Genomic DNA, 19,013 nt, shown 5'->3' with positions numbered 1-19,013 from the left:
CTGGTTGGGTAGTCCCAATTCTCGTTTTCGGTTACGAACAAAAGGCCAAAGAATTGGTCAGTGTTCTCGAGCCGACGCGGACTCGCTGCTTTGTTATCCGATTCACGTGTAGTGCTCTCTGTCATCGGTTGCTTCGATTCTTCGCAACCAGAAGAAAAAGGAAACATTTTTAATTGATTCTTTTCCGTGGGTAATGCTAAAAGGTGACCTCAAGGTGGTGGGGACGCTTGGAATTGAAGGAAAAGAAGCAAAGTGGATAAAGACCAGCAATTATTCAATCGCTCCCACTCCGTTTCCATGACCCTCTTCTCGTCCGGCTCGTCCCTCTCTTTCTTTATCATTGCATCCCAAGATTTCTGGGAAAAGCCACGGTTTTTTTGCGACTATTTATGTGACCACGTTCTGTGTGTGGCTTGGTCAGATTTGAGCCGCCTCCTTGCGTTTTGGAGCTTCGTTTGTGTAAGTTTCCACCCTTTTCTTTGCCGGGTTTCTTTCCTTCTCTTCTTGTCTGCAATGTCTGAGAGTCGATTTGCCCCTTCTTCTTTTTTACTATCTGATTCGCATTTGCTCTGTGTTTGCCCTATGTTTTCTGTCCGGTGCCTTTTGAGCTGTGCCATCTCATCTGGAATCGTGGTTTTTCTGGTGTATTTCGGACAGGCTGTGTAGCAATTAAAGTTCGCTTCTTGGTTTTTTGTTGTTGACCGTGGAATGTGCTGTGGAGTGCACTGTGCACGAGGGTAATGTTTGTGTAGTAAGGTTGTGATTATGACCAATTGTAGAATATGGAACTTCAATATCGGCAAACCAATGCCGGGATTCTTGCTTCCGGATTCCATTCACCTCCTCGGCGTGAAGTTAAATGTGTAGATGTACTAGATCAGAGAGGTTAGATGAATATGGGACTCCTGAATATTCTCTGGTTTATCTTTTTATAGGTCCAAAAGACATGAGCCCTGAAATAACTTGCTGGCCTTTACCTTCGTGTCATGTTGTTCATAAGACATTTCTTTTGCGTGTAGCTCTTTTTACTATATCATCTTTACGCTTCTGAAACTATGTTTATGTTTCCATGCACAAAGGCACACTTCCCGGAGCTAATGTGTTGATGGGCGATTATTACAACAACGATGAGACATCTGAAACTTATACCACCGTGAGTATCAGAAATCTTCCTGATCATATAGAACTCGGTGTGTGGACTAAGCTCTTTTAGTTGAATTTCATAAGCTTACATTTGTTTTCTTCTCTTTCTACTGGATCATATCAGGTTGGAAATGTGCCAAATTCTTGCATTCTTGATGGACGTGGGTATCAGCTAGCGAATACAGTGAGACATGTTTTTAGATCAGATTTTGCTTCCAGATGTGCAGTGTATCCATACGAGCTATTCTTATAGCGAGTATATGAGAATGCTAGAAATTCTTGGATTCTCCATGTACCTGAGTTCATGATATTTGGAAGTGTTCATCTTAAAACATCGATTGTGATAGGATTATCGAGTAGCTTGGCGCGGGTTTCCAGTTAGTTTGTTATTATACCCCTTTGTTCGAAGACGTCACTGGAAGATGTTCAGTTGCCATCTTACAGTGATCTGTTGAATAGCCTAGATCCCAGCCAGTTTAAGTGGTGTTCACATCTTGTTTTGTGGACTTCAAATGATTTCGTTTCCAAGTTTGAAATTTCTTTTCCAGGTCTAATTTTTGGCCTTTTTATCAGGCCCCTTGCCATGCCTTGAGAAATATCCTATGTCCACTTGATAACCTGGGGCTCTGCTCATCAGTGAATGGTATTTTCTCTCATATTCTGGCATTGAGCTCTCATATTACTCAGCAATTTCTTTTCTTTATTGGTAAGTTTCATTTTCTGGCTCCCTTGTATGTTGTGCGAATTCTGTCAGTTATATAATTGTTGTTACAACATGAATTCTCATTGTTCAGCGTCTGGAGTTTTCATCCCTCCTTTTAATTTCTCTCATATCTGTGGAAGAAATTCTGTTCATGCTTTCCTTTTCGTTTTCAATGATCCAGAAAATCTTGTCGTAAGAGATGTTAATAGATACTCAGAAGACTTGGTTGCCTTTTCTGGTTGCCACCCAAGATCTTCAATTGACTGTACATATAAATCTGCTTTTGAGGATGGTCCATCATCTTCAAGTCCTGGAATCCATGAAAAAAGATCCATGGTTGTCGAGGAAGATTTTCTTGGGAATGCGAGATCTGAAGTTGCAGAATTCTATGACAATTTTAGGGGTGTCACCTTCATTTTTCAGGGGTATGGCTCTAACATCTTTCATACTACTTCCAAAAAAGATAGGCATCTCGTCTCCCATTTTGTAATCTATGTTGTGCTTTATGGTTCATTGCACTGTTGAGAATCTATTTTACCTTAGTAACTTTGAAGAACTGATGCACTACATATTCTCAATCATTTTGATCAGTCATGCTAGTTTTTCCTATGACCTGATTCTCTCTTGTTGGCAAACGGAATTATCCTGTCAGTTTGTCTTCCTGTGTTCTGTATTATTCCTTGTTTATCCTTATTTTTATTTGCCTGTGTCTAGGTTGATGCTCCCTTTACTTTGTCTGAAACTTGCCTTTAAGTTTGCTGTGGCTTGTTGGAGGCTCTCTCTCTCTTATGTCAGATGCACGCAACTTCAACTTAGTAGGTAATAAGTGTTTGCATTTGAATGAGTAAAATACTAAGATGTGTGCACTAGAGCATCTCATTCTGCACGTTTACTTTTGCATTTCAGTGTTATCTCGCGAGTTCAAAGGACGTTGCATGGTTCCTCTGATGATATCGGATGGTTGCAATATAATCCTGATATGGCTCCAGTTGAGGATGGCACTTCAAAATTTTTAGAAATTCTTGAAGCTATAAGGTATCCGATATTGACAATATTCATCTCATTCTTACTTCAAGCATGAAATTGTGGTTTCTTCGCAATAGACATCATGGCCATTTCCACTTGAATGTCTTTGTTTCTTAATTAGTACTTGAATAAGTAATTTTACATCCCTTTATAGTGTTTGATGTCCTCCAGAACCTGATTTGGCTTGGCTATCTTCAACCCGTTTAGAACATCTTTGCCAGATGATTTTGCTGCTTTGTTTTTTTCGGTGTTAGATTGTGTTGCTTTTAATCTATTTTTATTTGTACATGGTTTTGATGACTACCCTGGTCTTAACTTTCTCAACTTCTTCAGGAATGGGGAGCACAGACTGCCCAACTCATTCCTTTATCTACTCATACCAGGTTCATTAGGGTTCTTTGTTTTTCGTGCAATTTAAACAGTCATTCTCGTTTAACTCCCTTAAGTTGGCACTAAAAAATTGAACTTTATTACAGGTCTCTTTAGCAATCATGGTCCCTTATACTTTGTTGGCACCAAGAGGTTCTTCTCAAAAATGGGCTTGACATGTCACATAGCGAAAATCCATAGTGAGGTGATTAAGTTTTGAGGTTACAAAATTTTTCACTGCAAAAACCATGAACACTTTTTTCCTTCACCACTCATCAAATTATATAGGTTTTTATGCATATATGCTCTTTTCATCAAATTCTGTTATCTTCTGGCATAGCTTATGGTGTTGGACAATCATTTGTGGCTCTTTTGAATCTTATTCTACAAAGGCGTCTGTGGAGCACAATGCGTGGGAACTAAAGCAATATATCGAGGAACTCTACTGGGGGTCGGGTAAGCGTGTGATGTTATTGGGGCACAGCAAAGGCGGGGTGGATGCTGCAGCCGCCTTGTCAATGTTCTGGGATGACTTGAAAGGAAAAGTTGCTGGATTGGCACTGGTTCAGAGCCCATATGGCGGCACTCCTGTAGCTTCTGATATACTTCGCGAAGGCCAGATTGCTGCCAAAGAAACCAGGAGGATAATGGAGCTCATAATTTGCAAGCTAATTAAGGTGCTCTATTCACTGAAAGAATTGCTTCGGATAATCTTGTATGAAATGGCAACTCATCTATTTCCATTTCATTACATGTGAAACGATTCAGCAGCAAAAATAATGGAAAGCCTAGAGATTAATCAAGACATTCCATCAAATATCCTAAAAGAATTTATTGATCACAGAATGCTCTCTGCAATGCAATACCTTCCAATCACATCCTAATCCAACCTTCCAACTTGGACGATCATTCTTTGAGCTGTGGCATTCTTGTGAAAGATGACTTTAACTTCATTCATTCTTGAACTTTTATTCTTGAACTTTTATTAAGCTAGATAAGATTACGCTGGGCATTTGCCATCATAAAGCTGGACTAAGTGAAATTTGGAAGGACAAGTTGACTGCACAGGACATAGAACTGCCAAGGAGTCATTTAGTACTTTATTTGGTTTAAAGCCTTTTAATTTGATTCTGGTTATGAACATGACTCATTTAGATTCATTACATCATTGGTCCAGCAAGTTTGGGAATGCTTTCTAAACAATTTGCAGAAATACAAATGTGATCAGTGATGAGCGTTAGGATATGCATTTCACCTTACATCAAAACTTTTTCCTTGACAATTTGCAAGCCTTTTCTGTAACCAATAAAGTTTCAGGAAGTTTAATTGAGGAGTTTTTCGTGCTCACCTCTTTTATCCATTTTCGCTTTTCTATTCTCTGTTTCAGCTCCTTAAATGATGAAATCCATGTTGCATCAAGGATAACCTTCCTGGCCTGTTCTTGTTCTGTTTTGTTGACTTGATAAATCTATTGGTTAACTGTTTTAGGGTGATATACGGGCATTGGAGGACCTCACGTATGAAAAGAGGAAGGAGTTTATCCTGAAAAACAAGCTTCCAGATGAAATCCCTCTTATTTCTTTCCATTCTGAAGCAAGTATAGCTCCGGGCGTACTTGCGTCAATGACGCACATAGCCCATGCAGAGCTTCCATGGCTTCCTCTTCTGAATTTCGGCAGTGAGAACTCGGATGATCTCGTATTGCCAGGAGGTCAGGTTCCTGTTGCCATTCCTCTTTCTGCTGCTATGGCTATTTGTGCTCTCCATCTCCAATTAAGGTATGGCGAGAAAAGTGATGGGGTGGTGACGTGCCGTGACGCCGAAGTTCCTGGATCATACGTGATTAGACCCGACCGGAAACTCGACCACGCATGGATGGTATACTCTTCAAGGAAGAGGAACCCGAGCGAGCCTGATGCTAGTGAGATGTGCGAGGCCATCTTGACTCTTCTTGTGGAAATTGGAGCGGAGCGTAACAATAGGGAAAAGAGTGATTGAGTAGCTTAATCATGAAGACCTCCATTCATTAATTCATTTCCCTCGTGATTGATGACTGTTTTCCCCCCATTGTAATACAATTGGCAAAGTAGAAATGCATGCATTATTCGTGTCTGGTTTACGAGTTTTTGCTTATCTCTGTCTGTTATCTGTGTGTTTGATTCAAAATTCAGAGATTTGATCATCTGATTTCAAGAAAGGCAATTTCTGGAACAGACAATTTCGTGCGAGCAAACAAATAGGGACCAATTGGAAAAGATTGGTCATGGCATGATAAACTATACCTGATAATTGCACTGTGGTCTGGTGGTGTTAGGAGTCCGGTTATCATGATATCATTCAAGGTACTTAGCTGATATGCGGAACGAGAACAGGGAAAGACAAGCATGCTATGGAAGGTAGCTATTGGAAGGTTTAGGTGCATTCTTTCATTTCTTGATTCCGAGCTCACTCAGATGGGTGTTTCTCCGTGTGTTGTGCTACTCTTACCATGGTTGATTCCCTTCCCCTCCTTCCCCCCCTGCCCCCCGGGACTAAGATTGCTTCCGTGTGCAGGACAATAATGCCCTGGAATGGCTCGGGAAACTTCAGAGGCCTACTGCACAGGTACGATCCCGTCAAGGTGTTTCTGTGTTATTTAGGTCCAAAATGAGGTAACCATACAAAGATGTAGATACTGAAAGATATACGCTTTGCCAGTTGAAGTGGACTGAAGATGAAGGCATTGTTGATTGGGCAAGGGAAAATGAACGAAAGAGCTCTTTTTTGCGCGCTATTGAAGCCAAAATGAATTTTAACGTATAGATAACTGCACCGTTGTTCCGGAAGTCGTGTTCTATTGGGAAGTTACTTTCATATGCTGATTATGTTAGAATGTGAACTGGAGGGGCATTGTACGATCAAAAGTATTGTCATTTCCCAAATTGGTAAAAGGCCTAGAAGGGATCTTGTCCATGCCTTTCACATTTTCTCCTCTACCCACTTGATTGTTTTCCTCCCCCTGGACGTGAGTAATGGGCTGTGAAGGCCCACCTTTTGGACCCTTTATGCTGGAGGGTTTTGCTAGGCACAACGCCATGAAGCTTCCTTGATGAATCAGATTCAGAAGCCGTAACGAGACAGAGTGGTAAATTTTGGGGCCCCAGCTTGAGGCATCAATTGCATCTGGCCCTTCTTTCAATGAGCCATGTGCTGTTATTGCCTCATGGACGTGTACCCATGTAGGAGATAAGAGAGCCAACAAGAACCAAACTCTTAAACCCTTTGTTTCTGAGCAGAACACCAGTCTGGCTTGGTTCTTTTGAGCTCCCCAAATCAGGTAAGACGGGGACAATGCCCGGTGGCATCAGTCGGGCCCGACGGTAATTGTTCATTGCGAAGACCCATCAAATCGCCGGTACGATATTTTGTGGGCCTGCAAGTGCCTCCGCCCATTCATTGATGCCCTGAAAATTGCAAATGTTTGCTTACATGGAAGTAGCTTGTCTCTTTGGAGGACCATGTTAGAGCATTTAGAGTAGAGGAAAGTCTGGGGTACTTGTTGCCAACTACAGAGCTGTCCTTGGACACAGGTTGCCGGGCCCAGGAAGATCATCTCCAATTTAGATGGAGATTAAGAGGATCAGTCAAGCGTTAAGGCCCAAGAAGCCCGGAAAAAACAATAGATGGTTACTCTTGAGACTCGAGAGACATGTCATCTAGCAAGTTACTCAAAACGATGATGGTGATTTGCAAATTTTAAGTAACTTTCTAACTTTCCATTTGCATGATTTGACGGCAAGTGGCGATTTGATTATATGACTATGCATATCCATCTAAGTGATTGTTTGGTATGATCTTATTGCAGTCGTTTCAACTGTGAAAAAAGAGTGCTGCATTTTTTTTTTTTTAGCGATGATCGACAAACGAATCAAGAATTACAACAGCTTACATGAGCTTTTGAGAAGCTATCTGATCCAACTTTGAGACGCTACGACTTTAGGTTATGTCTCGGAGTTACAGCACAATAAAGCTATAGTTCTATCAAACAGAGCTATCAATATATTAGCAATAGAGCGTTTTATTACCCTCTGCTCCAAGTCCACCAATTCCCGTCACAGGCTCATAAGACATTCGAGATTGAAACCCACTATAGGGCTCCGTTCATTTAACGGAAAATGAATGAGTGGCTTGAAATTTATTTTCTTTAAAAACAATCAAATGCGTTGCTTAAAATAAGTAGCCAATGAAAATTATTGTCATTATCGACAACCGTTTGTGTCTAAATACTTTCGTGTACGAGCAATGCAAGTGATTGTTTTTAGGAAAATATTTTTAAACCCATTCATTTTTTGCAACACAAATTGTGGGGAAAATTACTAAAAAAGTCCTAAACCTATTGCAATTGTAGCAATTCAATCATAAACCTTTTTTTTTTTTTTGCCGATTCAGTCCTAAACATTTTGTAATTGTGTCATTTCATTCCATCCGGCAAATTTTGGTTGGCCGGCGATAGAATATTTTAATATTTTTTTAAAATTTTTTATGTTTTTTCTTGTTCCTTTTTTCTTTTTTTTTTCTACCCCTTCCCCTCCCCACCTCCGGTCGGTTGCCATAGTCCGGCGAGCGGCCAGAGGTGCGACCAACGAAGTCAAGCCTCACCCGACCATGGCGGGGGTCGACCTCACCATCTTCGAGCAAGGCGGCGACGACGAGGTCAAGCCTCGCTAGGCCACAACGAGGCTCGACCTCGACGTCGCCGCTTGGCCATGGGCGAGCGAGGTCGAGCCTTGCCATGGCCAGGCGAGGCTTGACCTCGCCGGCCCAGATTCTAACCGTCGCTGCCTCGCTTGGTGACAGCGATGGCCATGGCCGGGTGAGTGATGTAGAATAGTGGGCGCACTCGAATCGGAGGTGGGATCGCCCTAATTTCTGGTGATTGCATTTTTCAAGTAAATTGTGCGCCCACTGTTCTACATCAACGAGGCTCGGCCTCTCCGATAGCACCTCTGACCGGTCGTTTGACTATGGCAATCGGCTAGAGGAGAGGGGGTAGAAAAAAAAAAAAAAAGGGAAAAAGAAAAAGAAAAAGAATATAAAAATATAAAAATTATAAAAAAAATTAAAAAATTAAAATATTCGATCCCTGGCCGGTTGGCATTCACGTCGGCGCCGGCTAGTTAAAATTCGCCGGATAGACCGAAATGACACAATTGCAAAAGGTTTAGGATTGAATCGGTAAAAAAAAAAATTAAGATTGAATTGGCACAATTATAATAGGTTTAGAATTTTTTTGATAATTTCCCCCAAACGGAGTCATCCTAACATGATTTTCACGTGTAAAGAATTCCCTTTTTCCTTAGTCCAATGAGAAGCATTATGGTGGACCAAAAACACACACCCCAAAAAATAATAATAACAATAAACCCTAGTTCACAGCCACGAGTAAAATGAAATTAATTTCACTAACGGGAAGCCTTCATTCGGGACTCTTGAATATGGGAATTTACCATAAGAAGCATGAAATGAACAAACAAAATAAAGAGGCTTTATGTAAAGATTTAGCCGACGTAATGATGATAATAATGATCACAAACAAAAACGGAGAATGTTGGTTCCACGTACCCATGGATCCCCATCATTCGATTCCAGCTCCATCATTAGAAAATCGGCAGGTTTGATCATTGTAATGTTGACTTTGCTTGAACATTACCGTTAATTAATCAAGCAAAAGAGAATAGGAAGAACCCAAGATAACAAACACACAAAACGAGAAATTCGAAATCTCACGCACTCGGAACGTAATCTTCTTACTTAAATCTTCACTTACTCTATTATTATTATATTACCGAAAACATCTCATATCGCTTGATAGTGGGGTTTATATGCTCTTGATGTAAATGTGACATGTCTTTACCTATCAATTTAAGCTTTCGAGTCGGACATTCTAACACGGTGCCGGAGTCGGGTATTGCCCGGTTCATTTCGCTCGTGCATTTGCTCGTTAATATATGATGCTCCTTATATGCTTGCATTCTCTATCCACCTATCGATTGGCATCGATTTATGATTTTGTAAGGGGTAAATGACAAAAATGGTCTCTAAACTTTCACTCAATGTGCAATGTGGTCTCTCAACTTTAGATTTGTTCAATGCAATCCTTGAAATGTTATCCAATATCGTCCTTAAATTTTTAATTTGTTTAATGTGGTTCCTAGACTTTTGGTACATGTTCAATTTTATCCTTGAACTATATATGTTTTTATTTAAAGAAAGATCTTCATTTTAGATCGAAGAGAATAAGTGTAAAAAGATACCCATTTATCACAAAATCATTTTCGGAGAATCCGATTTACAGAAAAAAAAACTTTGAAAACTTGCGAAGTGCTCAACAATATAGAGCAAGCACCCGGAACTGGAGCGAGCGAGCAAATACAGAGTATGCAGATCCTTCCGAGACACTTGCACTTTGATCTTTAGAGCTTACTTTTGTAGACGATGTCGATCGCTCGTTCACAAAATTAACAAACAGAGGGATGGGGAGATCTAAAAGAATAGGGAGGGAAGGGAGAGGAGGAGGGAGGGAGAGGACCCCCTCTCTCCCTCGGCAACAAAGCAGCAAAGAAAAAGAAAACCCTTGGGGGAGGATGTGGGCGGCCGGGTGGAAACCCAAGGGGAGGAAAAACGCCACCAGTTCGCCTCTTGCTATATTAATCATTGGACTGTATAAAAATATTCAATATCTATTACCTTAATTCATGTGGAAGGACAATATTAAACATTTTCATACAATTTATGAATTAAATCAGGGACTATATTACATAAATTAAAAGTTTATGGCCGACGTTATATATTGTGTTAAAATTTAGAAATCGTATCGTGTAAATTTAAAGTTCATTGACTATATTTCATATCGAGGGAGAGATCAGCGACCGTGTGTGTGATTATTACTTTTACAAACAGATTTTTGGATGTGGCGTTGATGTAATTGATTGGGGGTGACATGTACGTGCAGAGGCTGAATGCAGTGCACTTACTGTGGACAACGAGGAAAGGTATGGATGAACGTGGGGGGAGGAGGGGCACGTGAAGGAAGGATCGTTTGTAGGCGAAAAAGCATTACGTTCGACCGGCGTACCCTTCTGTTCTATTCCTTCTTCATGGCCACTGCTTTCATGTGCTTCCGGTACACCTTTCCACTCCTTTGGCAAAGGCATGACCCTCTCTGTACGAGAAGTACATTGTGACTCCTGTTAATCTGAACCCTACTGCATAGAAGCATAGGTGGACAGGATAAGCACGAAATTCAAGGTTCCTTTGAGGGGCCAATACCCAAAAAAAACTTTAAATTTTAAGTGTTTATGACAATTATATCTAAAAAAAAATTATCTCATAAAAAATTTCAACTTTTACTTTTATCTCAATTTACCATCAACAGCATTCCATCCATAATCACTATTAGTTAATGATACATGATATTTTCACATCGTTAATGAATCATACCCCAGTAAAGCTCATATGAAAAAACCCTTGAATTTCTCTTCTATTACTTGCTTCCCTACATATTGCTGGGACATACAGAGTCACTCAAGACGGCGTGTTCCGTATTCTTTTCGACACTCAACATCCCAAAAAACGGCTAGACATGGAGATATTTGGATGAACGATCTAAAATCCCGTTGTCCTTAAAACCTATTGTTTCTAAATTTCGCAAATTCATTGGTAAGTTCGACGAGAAAATTTGAGTCACGCATAATTAAATAACGGTGATTACGGATGAAAGGCTGACAGTAGTAGAATTAGGATAAAAGTAAAAGTATGTGATTTTTTATAATACAAAAAAAAAAAAAAAGTTTCAGACTGAGTCACGTTAGCTCAAATATTAATTAAAAAAAAATCTCGTCGGATTTCCGACGAGCCACGCCAGCCCAAATCGGAGTTGGCACTTAAGTGATTATTTAAAAAAAAAAAGTTGGCACTTAAGTGATCGTTTTGAAAGTTTTGGTATTAAAGTGAGCGTCATATATAAGTTTTTGGCACTTGTAGTGTACTTTAGCCAAAATCTGACCAAGCCGTCCCTATGGATAGGCACGTGACCAGAAGACAAGTTGTTATTAAACACATGAACCAATGTTGGCAACCATAAGAAATTTATCGATAGTAATGTACATCGATGGGCATTAATCAGCTCTCGATATCCGACAGCTTACGATTGTCGGAATAGGTCGGTTGAAATGGTTGACAGACCACCAATTGAAAAGACCAAGAGAAGACCAGATACCTATAGGGCGTCAGAATGCAGTTATAAAATCTCGAATTTGAAATCACTAGTGAGTGAAGCTACGAAGACCGGTAAATTGCGGAGTAGGAATGGATGAGGCAACGCATATGGACAAGAAGTATCAAAACGAGATTTTAAGGGAGCAACCTCTTGAAAATGAGATCATGGAGTCGTGACGATGTGGGACAAGGACCCTCGGAGACGTGAAGGCATGGTTATAATTGCAGGAGAACCACTCTGAAACGGTTGTGTCATAAACATTATAAACACCAGTGTTCGTCTATTGAATACCGCGCATAAACAAACATGTTATCTTTCAATTCTTACATTATAGTCTATAATTTTCATACCCGTGTCGTCGATTAAATTCAAACTTATTTCTTAGCTGTAGTTTCTAGATTCTTGTCTTTAATTAAATTCCGGTGTGTATCTTTGCTGTTCCTGAATGCCTCGTCGTCAATTAAATTTCCTTTTTACGTTCTTAGACTTTGTCGTCTATTAAATTCCGGCATAATTTGTATATATTCGGTTCCGTTGAAGTATGGATGTATCCTCAAGCTTTGTTGTCAATTAAATCTGACACATTCACGCATGCAGGTGGGAGAGACATGGAGAGAGAGAGAGGTGCGGCAGCGGCAACGGCGACAAAGGCCGAGTAAGATGTCAATGTGGCTTTAGCTAACTGTAGTGGTGAAGGTGGTGGTTAATTGACTCGAGGGTTGATATTGATGCCATGGCACTGGGGTGAGTCGTCGGTATTGGTGGCGGACATAGTGAAGGTCCCAACCATGGTAACCGACAGTCAATTGTCGTAGTCCCTCTCTTTTCTTTAGTTGCGCTTCACATCATTTAATTTGCACCTTTCTTTCTTAATTTTTTTTTTCTGTCTTATTGAAGCAAGTTTTACAATTATTTTCTATTATTTTCATATAAGAAGTTATGATGACACCAGTCAACCAGGCGTGATTAAAGGAAGAATTTGATTGCATAAATCATGAAATTCAAGGAGATAACAAAATTTTATAAATTTAGGGACCCATCTACACAATCCACATAAGTTGGAGGATCACTAATGGCCTTGTCCCCATTGACTCATACAATCTTAAATTAGAGCTAAAAAGGGGGCAAAATCGAAGCTTGAACTAACTTCCGATTGTTGGTAAAAAGTGTCAATATTGTTACAAAGATCAATGACGTGACAGTTTTACTGTCAAGTGATTACAAATCGATCTTCCCTCGCCAGATTAAGTCGACCTTTTCTCGAATCAGGCAAAATGGTGATTTAAGTCGGGATTAAGGGATGCGCAAGAAATTACTTTCCTATACACTAGAGTGAGCGATTGCGTTAGAAATTTGATTCAATCGAAAGCGGACAAGCTTTACAAATCACCTCTATAATCTTATGATATGCTGCCACGGTAGCAGAACCTTTCGCTCCTCCATCTCTTTGAATAAATTCAATAACTTCATGTGCTCCACGACTTTCACATAGACTTTCATTTAGTGACCAAAGTTATCATTCCAGAAGACTCACGACTTAAGGCATTTTCTATTACGTATGCCTTGCTTGTATTATAATGGAAAGACAAATCATAATCTTTTAGGAAGCTCCAACCATCACCTCTGCTTCATGCTCAATTCTTCTCGACAAAGATGGATAATTCTATCGATAAAGATTAGGACTTCCTAATTTTATGGGTATATGACTGTTTCATCTTTTTCTCGTGCAGCGAATCACGTTATACACAAGAAAAAAATTGGACTTATGAGATTGATTAAAGTAAGAAAAAGGAAACAAAAGCAAAAAAGTCATGACCGCTATCATAAGTTTGGTACATGTCAATCGTCCGTTCCCATTGAGTCATAGACCCCGTACATTCTTTTGCAAGGAAAAAACCAAAGTGTTTTGGACCCTTCTTGAATTGCACGTACGAGTTTAATTTCATCAATTTGCACTTGTCCTCGTTCGGTTTGTGGCCTGGTCTCGATGTGGAAAATGAAAGCGGAGGGCTAATTGAATAGACATGGGGTGCATCTTGTCCGTCCTATTAAAGTTTGGCAAATTAAAAAAAAGTAGGAGAAGCATAAATAAAACAAAATTAAAAAAAAGAACACTATCTTTGTGGGCTCCACTTGCATTAGAAGTCCTAATTATTTTTTGGACGTGCAATCAAGTAATTAACGTTCCATTCGGTGCAACGAAGCGCACAATGTCTTTGAACCAGGGATACGTCATCGACAAATCGATTTAAAGATCTGTGCAAAGCACAGGTCGACAATGTAGGAGCTGAAGCTCCGATGAGTCATCCCAAGAGCGGGATGCCACTATACAAAAGATCATTGGCAATGGCGATAATACTTTTCTTTGGCATGATCATTAGCACTTTAGATGACCCTCTTCCGGATAGATACGGTTTCAGAGATTATTTTTCTTCCCTTCATTTCAGGGAATATCCTCGAATTTTATGTCCTAGAGTTCAGACGAAGCGGTTTAAAGACTTTACTCAGGTCCAAAGTTCATCAATATTATACAAAAGCAAGTGCAATCAAACCTTTCTTGTAGTTACTTCTCTAATTTTTCTTACATGGCGACATCTAAGGCTGCGGCATGGATGATTTTTTGCTGTTTCACGAGCAATTCCTGCATAGGGTTGTGATTTACTTGCACCAGTTGAGATGTTTGGGATTTTACTACATTCTGTACACCAGATTTGAAACTTTTAATGAACTTTTCTCCTTATTAACTCCAAATTTTGTCAAAGTCATTTGACTCTATGGATTGGAATTTTGAATAATTTGGGAGGTGTGATTGACGGTTCACACTTTGCCAAAAAGTCCTCAACTTTATTATCCAAAATATCTTAAACCTATTGTACAACGGTCAATTTAGTCTTAAACTTTTCAATTTGACCAATTTAGTTCTAAACGTTTTGAAGATTTTCAATATAGTCCTTCAGATAAACTTGGCAAGAAATTGCTTAAGTGGATATTGGTTATCCTACGGGGTATAACCAAGTCTGATGTGGACGTTTTTTTTTTTTTTTGAATATTTTCTAAATATTCCTTTTTTTTCCTATTTTCCTCCACCAAACTGGGCGATGGCCGGCGGAGATCGCTGGCCAAAGGCAAGGGTCGGGACACTCTCGCCAGCCACAAGTGAGAGCATCATGGAAGGTGGCCCCGGTGAATGTGCGAGATCGCTACTGAGGATCCCGTGCTTCACAAGCGAGTCAGATGAGAACACGTTGATCAAAGGTTTCCTAAGCATGCTACTACAAGTGTGCATAGGAACCAGACCGGACCAGACCGAGCAAGCGAATGCTAGGCAATTTTTGCAGGACCCGAGAATAATAGTTCTAGTTCCCAATTCCAAGTACATAACCAAACTGTCTAATCGACCATACCAAATAGATAAGTTATTTGTTATTTTTCCTTTTTTTTAAAGAGTAAAGAAAAGGAAATTGCCAAAGCACAAAATCAGACTAATCCAACCTAGGAACCAGACCAACTTGCGAACCGAACTGAGACTAACTAGTACGATCCGATTCCTGGTTCAAGGGTGGAACCGGCCAACCTAGGAACCAATCACCCCTCCGCGCTATTGAGGATGCTCAACTTTAATGTAGACGAATCCGAGAGGAGAGTGAGTGAGCTCTACATCGTGGTTAGGGTTTTGGGAATGGTGTTGGGCAGGCTTGAAAACTACGAGAGCTTCACCAACACGGTCATGAAGAGTGATTCCGGCAGCTTGGATTTGATTCTCGCGGTGATCAAATGGGGAAAATCAGAATCGTAGGTTGCCCACCCTTCAAAATCCTCGAATTAGCCTCCATTGACTCGGAACTGAAACTCACTATGGCAGAGAGTGAGCAACTCCTCCTCCGACTGTTGAACCCGTTTGCTCTGGATACCAATCTCGTTCAGCGAGGGCCGCCCTCGCCCATGGCTTTTGAGGACTGGAGGAGAAAAATAGGAAAAAAAAGAACAGGGAAAGAAAAAAAAGGAGACAATCATTCACATTAGCACCGGTCGTGCTACATAAGACAGCTAACATTCACGTTAGCGATTTCTGGCCACATTTGACTAAAATGACTACATTGGCAAATCGTTAAAAAGTTTAGAACTAAATTGATCTAATTGAAAAGTTTAGAGCTTAATTGGCCGCCATACAATAGATTTACTACTTTTTAAGTAATTATCCCCTTAGAATTGTGCTGATGAGACAATATTTTCTTGTCCATTCCATGTGAAAAAGTAGAAATTCATTTATCGACGCTTTTCACGTTTTTAGCTCGATCCTGAGGACGTACTTGTCGATCTTCGGAGTTAAATCCTCCACTTTCGTTGTCAGATAATTCATATTACTTGATTACGGGATTATTCTCTTGACCTTATTTATGTAGCTTTTTTAGGTTGAATCCCTTCGTTTGACAATATAAAAGTACGGGATTTAACGTCAAATATTTTATTATCCGTTCACTCGGATAGGTTTCTTATTAAATGGTTTCACATGAAATGTTTTTATTCTGACCTCTCGCAAAAGATACTTCATGTATAAGTACCTCTTCTCGTGCTAGCTTCAGTAGTCATTTCTCTTAAAATTTGATTTCTAAATATAGGAGATTTAACTTTTAGTCAATGTTGAACTCCCTGAATCGTTAAAATCATACCTGGGGCTTTTAGGGCGCCCATGGCAACAGTTCTACTCAAAAAGTAGATTTCTAAGCAAAAGTAGATTGAGGGAGAGATTAATTTCAAGAAACTAGGTATTGATTGTCTCTTCCTGATTTTAACTTCCGGAGAAAAGTAATTCTTTTATTTCTTCAAATAGTTCCAAAATTAATTCTAGAGCAAAAAAATGATCCATAAGTAGAAAAATGAAGTTGGGTAACTAAACGGATTTTTGACCTAGAAATTACGTTACCAAACGGATTTCTGCTCTAAAAGCATTTATAGAGCAGAAATTCTACTCCATTGCAATATTTCATAATCCTTCCAACTCAGACAATATTTCCTTCTTCCTTTTCTTTTTTTTTGGGGGGGTGGGGTGGGGTCTTGGAAAGAGTTGCCAATTAACTTTTGCTTAAAGTAAAACGAGTCAAACGGTTGCCAATTAACTTTTGCTTAAAGTAAAACAAGTCAAACGGCCCCCATCCTGCTTGTTGTAATTAATAATAAGCAAAAATTTACTTGTTTACTTTCCTGTCAAAACTTTTGATATAATTCAAGTTTTGGAAATAATGAGCAATGCGAATCTGAAAATATTGCTCTTGGGAAATATTCAGGTGTCTTGCATTAAATAAAATCAAAGTATATACACGACAAGATTTCGTAAAAATCAAAAGTTAAAAGTAGGATTCATGAAACAGATTCGGGAGTTCGTTCATCTTATTGCCCACTAGCTAGACCCATGAGCTCCAATAATGTGGCAATTTGGGAAAATGCATTCCTTCAATGGTAAGTAATTGTCTTCAGCAAAGTGCTCCACAGAATTTTTGAAAAAAGAGCATATTAGTTCTTAATAATTTTTCTTTAAAAAATAAAATACAATAAGTGACTATTTTTTTTGTCGAAAATAAATATTTCATTCATATCTCAACATTATATATTAGAAAATCAAAACTAAGTAAATCCCAAACAGCAAAGTATAACAATAAAGGATAAAGAAAAAATTACCAAAAAAATCCTAAACATATTGTAATTGTGCCAATTCACTCATAAACTTTTTTTTTTTTTTGCCAAGCCAGTCCTAAATTGTTTCGTGTTTTGCCAATTGAGTCCACCCGGCCAATTTTGGTCGAAAATCGCTAACATGGACGGTTGTTCGTCCTACATGGCACAACCGGCGTTAACGTGGACAATTTTGAATATTATTATAATAATATTTAAAATTTTTTCAATGATTCTTTTGTTTTCATTTTTTCCCCTGGCTTAGGACAGATGAGGGTCGGGACGCCTTTGCCTACCGTAAGTCAGGAAAAAAAGGAAAGAAAAGACAAAATATTTTAAAAAAATTAAAATATTGTTAAAAACGTCCACGTCAATGCCGGCCGTACCATGTAGGACTGTCGGCATTCACGTCAGTGATTTCCGACAAAAATTAGCCAGACGAACTCAATTGGCGAAAATGCAAAAAGTTTAGAAATGAATTGACACAATTGGAATAAATTTAAAACTTTTTTGGTGATTTTCCTAAGGACAAACTGCTGCAATGAACATACTCTCATTCCGAAACAACGAATCTGTAATAGTATCAAAACAAAATGAACGGCAGCCGATTCATGAATCTCACATCGTCATCAGCAAACGACACAAATTGTGATCTTTTTCTCCGTTAAATACGGCTTGTTTGTGCGTTTATCTTCGGCTAATTACTGAATCTCGCATCATCATTAGTAAACGACACACACTATGATCTTTTTCTCCGTTAACTACGGTTTGTTTGCGCATCTAGGTTCAGCATCTTCAATACAATCACTGTATAGATACACCAAAAATAGATTGAAGAGGCTCCCTAGATCCAGATCAATAACCGAGGTTTTTTTTTTTTTTGGAGGGGGGGTGGAATGATCGATAACCGAGTTAAAAATCTGGGACATGACATAGAAATTCAGGAGCTGGTGAGGAGAACCTGGAGAGCCCCTTTCGCGGGCATGACTAAAGTACGTTATCCTTGGGATTGGACCATTAAATTGAATGAAATCCCCAGTGTTTACCTGTGCTCTTCTCTCTGCTCACGCCTGCTGGGGCCGAGTCATTGAAGACCTCGACCCGTGATTTATGAAAGCATGGTGGTACTTACCCCAGAAACCCTAATTTTTAACGCCTCCAACCTCTCCAATTAATTGAAGAACCGGAGCCCAAAAATGGGTTGGCACACAGCCCGATCCACCGGAGTCTACATTTGGCAACGGAAGCATCATAAATGGCATAGTGAACAAGGATAGCATGGAAACGAAGATGAACAGCTATTTTTGTCTATTATTTCATGGATAATGTTGCGATTAGAGCGATCTTGTCGAAGACCATTCAGCTCATGCCCCGCAAGTCGTGAGTTTCTCCGCTCAATTCGTTCGCATGACCCGTTTTCGCGTTCGTTCTAGCAAGATGAAAGATGTGAACCGGATCGTTCAACGAGAATCGAACTTTCACCGGGGATTGGCCGCCAAACTTTTTTCGCACGGTAGAGCGGGATGGATACAATGCATGTAGGCCGATTCTTCGTTTTGGATAGATCGGGAAATTCATCGTTATACACGAGGGAGGAGGCGGCAAGGAGGCATCTAGCAATCATATGGCGACGGAAAAATTTTGAGCTAAACTTTGGAATGATTGGAGTTGGAATCTTAGGTTGCGCATGGTAACGTTTCTGTTCCCGAAACAACTTTTAGAACAGAAATATTTTTTTTTCTGTTTCTGTTCCTAGCAACAATTTTTGGGAATAAAAACGCGTTTGGTAATTGCAAAAAAAATATGTTCCCGGAATAAAAAAAGAACAGAAACACGTTTGGTAAA

At 39.6% G+C, this 19,013-nt stretch overlaps 1 protein-coding gene across 2 annotated transcripts; it reads left to right on the top strand.

Annotated features, from left to right (window-relative positions):
- Positions 1–5,387, top strand: LOC115740633. 2 transcript variants are annotated; one of them, XM_030674157.2, is made up of 11 exons: positions 1–459; positions 1,076–1,153; positions 1,268–1,327; positions 1,717–1,849; positions 2,028–2,271; positions 2,561–2,665; positions 2,753–2,881; positions 3,206–3,255; positions 3,349–3,446; positions 3,634–3,918; positions 4,730–5,387. In XM_030674157.2, exons 1-11 carry the CDS (start codon positions 298–300, stop codon positions 5,237–5,239), a joined length of 1,854 nt encoding a protein of 617 aa, XP_030530017.1. In that variant the 5' UTR covers positions 1–297; the 3' UTR covers positions 5,240–5,387. The 2 variants fall into 2 exon arrangements, with proteins under 2 accessions (XP_030530017.1, XP_030530018.1); XM_030674158.2 differs by having other exon boundaries at positions 326–459; positions 1,080–1,153.
- Positions 5,388–19,013: the final 13,626 nt, after the last annotated feature.

Source organism: Rhodamnia argentea, chromosome 4, assembly GCF_020921035.1.
Source record: "Rhodamnia argentea isolate NSW1041297 chromosome 4, ASM2092103v1, whole genome shotgun sequence".
NCBI lineage: Eukaryota > Viridiplantae > Streptophyta > Magnoliopsida > Myrtales > Myrtaceae > Rhodamnia > Rhodamnia argentea.
The sequence above is the reverse complement of the archived record's forward strand: the minus strand, read 5'-3'. Positions and strand labels throughout refer to the sequence as shown.

Bases quoted from the DNA above. Each gene is read 5' to 3' on its own strand.
- LOC115740633 (XM_030674157.2), top strand. From the start codon at position 298: ATGACCCTCTTCTCGTCCGGCTCGTCCCTCTCTTTCTTTATCATTGCA. The intron at 3,447-3,633 runs GTGATTAAGTTT...TATTCTACAAAG, and splicing joins TAGCGAAAATCCATAGTGAG to GCGTCTGTGGAGCACAATGC. The intron at 3,919-4,729 runs GTGCTCTATTCA...TAACTGTTTTAG, and splicing joins TAATTTGCAAGCTAATTAAG to GGTGATATACGGGCATTGGA.